The following is a 7,620-nucleotide window of genomic DNA, read 5'->3' as shown; positions in this document are numbered from 1 at the left end:
CAAGTCAGTCATTTCCGAAAATGTATTTTTATTTAGTTTCATAATATCTCAGACAGAGTAAAAAAAATAATATTTTAAAGGATTCCAACCATGAAAGAGGATTTTGCTGCTAAATGGTTTCCAACATATTATTGGATAGTTAACCTTAAAGATGTCTTATTTTTGAAAGCATGTATAATATATAGTATAGACATTGATATCGAGAACAAGATATTGAGCATAAAATGGTTATATCATACAGAGTCAGACAGTTCTTCTGTCAAAGAGCAATGAAAATGCAGGAAGCTTTTGTACAGTAAGACACTAGTGTCAGTCTATGTCACCACACAGTCCTCCACAGATGGTTAGCTCTGAATGAAGCTATGAAGCCATTTATCTCGATGTAACAAAGTAAATTGGTAAAACATTTTTGTTGTCTTGGAATCTGATCTTTAACATTCAGGGGGAAAACGTTGTTGTGGTTTCTGTATCCAGGCCAAAAGAGGATCTTCGTTTACCACAGTGGGTGTACATGAGGTGGCTCTTTCTGATACATCCCAAGTCTTTCAGTAGCTTTAAGAGATCATTGCGAAACTTCACCCCAATGAAGGCATACAGGAAGGGGTTTACGCAGCAGCGCAAGAAGGCCACGGCTCTGGTTACATCCATAGCATAAAGACGACTCTTGTCCTTGTTGCAATCCGTTGTGTCCTGAACGGTCACTCCCATGACTACATTATAGGGTAGTTGACTGAACACAAAGACAGATACCACTGCAATGATGACCTTGAAGGCTTTATTCCTTTCAAAGTTCTTGGCTTGGATGAGGGTCTTGATGATACAGGTGTAACAGAACCCCATGACAACCGTTGGAAGTATAAAACCCAGGATCATCTGACTTAGCAGCATCTTAATGCGGTAGGCTTCATAGTTGTTTCCATTTTCTGTGCAAGTGCCATTGATGTTAACTTCAGAGAACACCATGTCTGGGACTGAAAAGATCACTGCCATCACCCAGGTTACTAGAGAAGACACCTGTCCATAAAAGACTGCACTGGAGCGACAGCGGTGAGCAGAGATGGCCTTTGTTATGCAGAAATAACGATCTACGCTGATACAGGTGAGAAGGAACATGCCACTGAAGAAGCTGACCTTGTAGATGGTGAACATGGCTTTGCATGGATACAGACCCAAATGCCACTTGCTCATGAAACTAGCTGCCCAGAAGGGGAGAGAAATTGCAAACAGCAGGTCAGCCAAGGCTAGATTGAGCAGGTAGACGTCAGTCATTGTCTTCAGCCTCTTGAAGTAAAGGTAGGTTAGGATGACCAGAAAGTTTCCCACGAGGGCCATGAAGCAGATGATCGTGTAGATAGTGGGAAGGAACCACGAACGGAACGAACGGTTGGAGCCTCTATCGCAGATTTGTTCAAGCTCGCTGTAATCCACGGGCTCTGTGGAATACTCATACTCTGTTGTTAAGTTTTCTCCCACGTGGCTTTCAGTAGTCTCATTGGACCAGCTTTTCTGAAATAAAGGTAATGCAGAAGCTTCACAAAAACCTCTCAAGGAACGAGTTACATAAATCAACCACCTCTAGACAGTCTTTCATTAGTACATGATTCCTGATTAGAAATTAGCTGTAAAGTGTTTGAGAAACCCATTCTACTATACAAGATTGGATTTAGCCCTTCCAGAAATCTAATGAATAGTTCTCACAAAAATGGAAATTCTGCCATCTTGTTCCAAACACTTTGCAGTAACGTTATTTTAGCTCTACATTATTTTACATAAACTAACAATGAAAAAGACATCTTCAGAAGCATTGATTAATCTTATTCAGTGTTATTTTCAACTTTTACTAATACATTGTACATTAATAATACACTATTAATATTAAAAGTTGAATCTGTTAATATTATTTAATGGACCCGGGCTAACATAAAATAACATTAACAAAGATTAATGAATACTGTAACAAGTGCAATTACTCATTGCAGGCGATTCCTTTTTTAGCGTGTAAAAGATGTCAGATTGAAAGCCCCAGTCACTATTCATGTTCACTGTGGGCAAAACGGACGCAGTGAAAGTGATTGGTGACTGATTTTTTCATTCGCCCTCAAATCTTCTTTTAATTCCTCAAAAGCATGTCTCTCCTACAGGTTTGAAACTGTGAGTAAGGTGAATGAACGATGATAGTATTTTCATTTTAGGGTGAACTTTTCTCTGGACTTAGAAGTTAAAATGAAAGGTAAGTGTAGTTTGTCTTGGATTAATTCATTAATTACCTTTATTTGGCACGACCACATCAGCAGCAAAGGACAAAAAACTGTCAATGAGAAACACAATTTGTCAGAAAGTGCACAAAATGGTAGGTTCATTTCATAGACGAGTAAAAGTGTTTTTATTTGTATTTTTTTTTAAATAAAACATTCAAAAAAACAACACTTTCTCTTGTTTGAAAGAATTCTTAAAATTTTTGTACATTTGTACTGCTATTTGATACGTTTAACAGTGTAATTCAACAGATTAATGTCTAGGCTTACCGGTAAACGAATGCATGGTTGAAGACTTTCTCTCTGAATGTTTCGCCTGGACTGCTAACAACACAGTGATTCTGAGAGCACTGCATCTGCTGTGTTAAAGGTGAAGCACCACTTTTAACTCTGAATCCAAGACCTGTGGTTTTCACCACAGCCTGCATAGTGTTTCATGAAAAACAACTCTATTTTTTTACTTTTGCACAACCATAAAGTTGCGTCTATTAAATTAATCCTAATTTAATTACTTACAGTTAATCTTTAAATAAAACCAACAAGTAATAATTTAAATCAAAATGTATTATCTATTTGTAATCTTTGAGTTTTGTCACTGTCTGCTTATAATTTCGTTTCCTCATTTCTTAACCACTGTGTCGTAAAAAGTGAGTTTTGAAAATATAATAGTCATTTATTAGATAGTAATACACTATGGTACTGTGACAAATGGTAAAAATGCTTTTACACAATGTGACCCAAGTGTTGACAGGGTTTAAATTTAGATGCTTTATATTTATTATGAAGACCCAGATATAATGTTTAAATAAAAAAGAGTTTTTTTTTTTTTTTTGATAATAAGAAAGCATGGTTTTTGTATCATGTCACAGAACTCCTGGTTTACTCTTCTGCAATGTTTTACAAGTTCTGTTAAAATCTTGAACAAAAGCACAGACTATAAATGAGCGCATTCTATAAAACAACAAATCATCTTATATGGTTTCCCACTTCTTCTGGTTTTTTAAAGTTCCTTTACCTCAATCAGTGGCAACACTTCCACCTCCCTTCCCCCATCATGTTTCAGCTCTGCACAGGTAGATGCACTGCTGCACGTGTGCAATTGTGGGTTTGTGTGTACATTGCTGCCAGGAAAAGAGACCTAAGCAGGAAGACATGTTTCAGCCACAACTCAGGTGATTTGCGTAGTGAAGGAACTATTGTAGTAAGCTCACTCAAACTGTGAATAAACCTCACCTGTACACTTCACCTGCACAATCACCCGTACAATCACCTGTTTATACAGAAACCATTGGTGTTTGCGGGGATTTTTATTTTTTTGTTAATTTCTGATAAGTGGCCTTGAGGTTGAACTACACACACACACACACATATGCAGTAGATTAAAAAATATCGTGTCATAAAAATTAAGACTAAACAAAAATGTTACACTCAAGATAATCTAGACAAAGGCAAGGCAACTTGTATTTCTTAAATGCAGGTCATAGACTGTTTGTAGCTATCAAGCTTTGAGCTTCATCAAAGACAGATCAAAGAAAAAAAGAGAGAGATGGAGCACACATCCCCCCACCCAAAATCAGAAGAAAAAAAAAACACCAATGCAAGTTCCCTTTTCTCAAACCACCTCTAGTAAAAAAACAAACCAATGCATGCTGTTAGACGGAAAGTTTGCCAAAGTGCACGCAAGCATGTGCACTTTAAAATAGTGGCCTATGATCACTGATAGGTATCGCTCTATATCTGTGTATTACTGCAATTCACAGAGTCTGAGTTGACTGTGGTTTTAATACAAAACAGGAAGATGTACCCTATCAAAACCACAATAAATTATCTTGGTGTGTAAAATGTTGGAGGCAAGCAACTCAAACCCAAGAAACCCACGAACGCTTTACTGATTTTAGGGTAGCTTGTTAAACTAATTAAGAATCAAGAAAGTTTATGTCTTTATTAGGTATTTACTATTTATTAAAACAAAGAAGGATTTCTTTTGTGCATTTAAATAAATTACAAATTACATATTCATTATAGAATTCCAGTTAACTATTATATTGTACGTGAGATAAGGCAACGCTTGCATAGCAGCTCTTTAGTTTACAGCCAGAATCTCTGTTATTTTAGCAAACATGTTAAAGTTTGCAAATGAATATGTTGACTACATTGTATTAATACGTACAAAAACATTTGAATCAGAGAACAGCCAAGAGATGCAATATACTCCTATCATGGATGTGAGCACAAATAATATTTTCTATTTTCATTTCAGTCCAAATTTTTTAGCTATTCACTTGACATATTCAGTGAAATATAGTAGGGTTTTTGTTTTACAATAAGCTAACCTTAAGAGACCTCAGACCGTTAAACTAGTGTGAACAGGAAACCAGGCTTTTCTGTAATGTGACATATGCCCTGTTTCCCTCACCGTTGTGTTCCTCTCAAAATGAATTGTTTATGTACATGGATGTAACAATAAAATTTCCCCTGTATCAACATGTGTTCTAACTCATATGGGAAGTTTCTTAGTCATGTCTTCTCTTAATCACGTATGTGAAAACATAAGGTAATTTTTGTACTCCTGAAACTACGACTCAAAATTTCCACTTGAATCTTTTAGGAAGTTGCATGGAAAACAAAACCTTGCAGATCTGCCAGATATTGACATCATGCCTAAAACAATATTCCCCTTTAAAGAAATATAAGAAACAAAGTGCATTTATAAAACATATATCCGCCAAGAAAACACAGCTGCACTTCAAACAAGGATTGTAGAAGTCTTGAAATTCCACTCCAAAATGTTGTGGTCTGGATTAAAATTTTGTTGAGTTTAGTTATCTTTTCAATGAGGTTGTGGTATGATTGAAAGCAACAATACAGATAAACTAGAGAGTAGAATGTATCTGATATCAGATATCTGGTGAGATTGTGGTTAAGCACAAAAATTAAGACGGAAATCATTCTGGGTTGGAGCAAGAATCACATTTCACACAGATCAGTTCAGTCATCTAACCGCAGAGTTTTTGTAATGTAAAGTTGCTACCATGCAATTCCCCTTCAGATTCCAGATTCCACGTTTTTAAAGGTGTCATCGGATGCAGATTTTGAAACATAAGTTGCTGTGATTTTTTAGGGTCTTTATGAAAATTCTATAACATACTTTGGTTCAAATTTCAAAATAGTAGTGTAAAAAACAACAACATGCTCTGTTTTCAGCACGCTGTTTTTTAGTCCACGTCGCTTTAAATGCTAATGAGCTCTGCTGACCCTGCCCCTCTCTTCCATGTGGTGATGAGCAGACTTTAAACTTCAGCCGTGAAACTAACTAACTAGCACATATAAGAAATGCGATTGGCAAAGATTCATATAAAACCCTTAGGCAAAGCTGGATCACTAATTATTTGTGTCAACAGACGTATTTAGGCAGATTGGGGATGGACGCATTCCCTTCAAAAATGAACGTAACCTTAATCCTCTGTGGCTCAGATATCACTAGTCATTGACAACTGCTATGTTGATTTTTACATCCAACAACAGAAAACCTCATATGTTTTGCAGGGAAATGTACAGTTAAAACCCAATGACCAGATATGATGAATGAAGACCAGGAGTCAGAGATGCATTCAAATAAAGAAAAATTTACTGAAGAACCTGGTTTGTAGTTTCATCAGCAGAAGTCAGCTTCAATACTCTTGATGGAGTTTGTAGGCCGCTTTATGTACAACTCAAAATCAACAACAATTATACCCTGACAGAGGATGCTAACTGCTTCAATGCATAATTCAACAAAGTTCTGATTGGTTCCACAACCTAGATAAACTCTCCAAATACGTATATCTGATACGCTGGACATTGTCTGTTGAATGTCTGAGCTTCTCCCTGTACAGACAGAAAACGTATCAGAACTTCAAGGCCGCCTGGCCCTAGCTAGAATTTTATGAGTATGGTTCGTTACTCACACACTATGAAGTCATCATTTTAAAGAGTAGAAGTACAGCATAAAGCAGGATTATTTAATATCTCATAAGAGCACATAAGTTTCACTCTTGCCATAACTTGATTAATTGTCAAACAAGAAATAATGTAATAATATAATTAATATCAATATGAAGGATAAAGCAACTCGGCATTCACTCCTTCAGTTTAATCAGACAAACATTCTTGTCTTCCCCAGCACTAGAGTCGACACGATGGAAGACTGCTCACAGCTCACTCAGGGCGGGTCTAAGGTAACATAGCCTTGTCAATCAACTATCGTGGGAGGGGCCTGTGCAGAAAAATGTCATTCTGACAGGAATCTCAGAACAGCCTGATTTGAGAAAGGGGATTTTAAAATAGGGATTTAAAAAAAAAACACAGGGAGTATTTTTATCATTATAGGATGGATGTGTACACAAACTTTCTACACACATTTATGTTCAAACTTGTAAAGGGAATTTTGTTTTGACCCCTTTAAGCAGTTTTTAGGGTGCAGAATTCACATGCTTCCATTAACCAACTACTCATGAAACCTATAGTGATGTTTTTCATTTGGTTCCTCTGTGATCTTCAGGCAAATCGAAACAATCAATTCCAGTAAACACACACACATTGTTTTTTCTGGGGACATTCCATAGACATAATGTTTTTTCCTGGTATTCCTATTCTTGTAGGGACATTTTGTCTCATAACATAGTGAATACCAGGTACACACACACACATTCTGAAATAACTTGTGTCTAAAAAAAAGCAACTATAAATATCAAAACAATTGGATAGTATGATATATTTTTAAGGACATTTGAAGATGGTTGTCAATAACTGCACATTTCTTATTCATATAGAAGGCTAAATTATACAGATACAAAATTTCTCAATTCGCTAATATCAATGTGTAATCTTTATGATTCTTGTCTGCAAAATGGACTACAATGTTCTTAAACAGCATGAACTTACTAAGATATACAACAAGGAGTAAGTATTGTGACAGGATGTTTGGTAAATGTGGTTACTGCAATGTTCAGGTTTCTTGCACCTTTTTTTATATCATCAGCTGTAGTTATTATACTGCTCATTGGTTTCTCCAGAATGTGATAGAAAGACAAACATTCTTCTAAATGTCCTTGTGCAGAGTCAGTAAATTCAGCTCTTTTTGCATTGATTTCAGACACCAGTTCTCTTACTGCAGTGATGAATTAGATGAATGGTTTTAATAACCATTGATTGACTGTGTCTAGCTGGAGTCACTCGATTGGAGAAACAAAAAATCAATCCTGTTGATAGAACCCGCTTGTAAAGGGATACTGTCTGTACTGAAATCCAGTGACTTACTAGACAATCTCAGATCCATCTCTGCAAGTAGCCAGAGATGAAGCCACTGAACAATCTCTAAAAAATG

The 7,620-nt window shown here is 36.3% G+C and overlaps 1 protein-coding gene across 1 annotated transcript; it reads right to left on the bottom strand.

The window, feature by feature from the left end:
- Positions 1–2,618, bottom strand: LOC113050829 (C-C chemokine receptor type 7-like). The gene is made up of 3 exons (XM_026214189.1): positions 2,526–2,618; positions 2,268–2,308; positions 1–1,506 (listed from the first exon to the last, which is right to left on the bottom strand). Exons 1-3 carry the CDS (start codon positions 2,539–2,541, stop codon positions 439–441), a joined length of 1,125 nt encoding a protein of 374 aa, XP_026069974.1. The 5' UTR covers positions 2,542–2,618; the 3' UTR covers positions 1–438.
- Positions 2,619–7,620: the final 5,002 nt, after the last annotated feature.

The sequence above is a fragment of the Carassius auratus genome, chromosome 31, assembly GCF_003368295.1.
Source record: "Carassius auratus strain Wakin chromosome 31, ASM336829v1, whole genome shotgun sequence".
Taxonomy (NCBI): Eukaryota; Metazoa; Chordata; class Actinopteri; order Cypriniformes; family Cyprinidae; genus Carassius; species Carassius auratus.
Note: the sequence above shows the minus strand (reverse complement) of the source record. Positions and strands in the feature narration are given on the sequence as shown.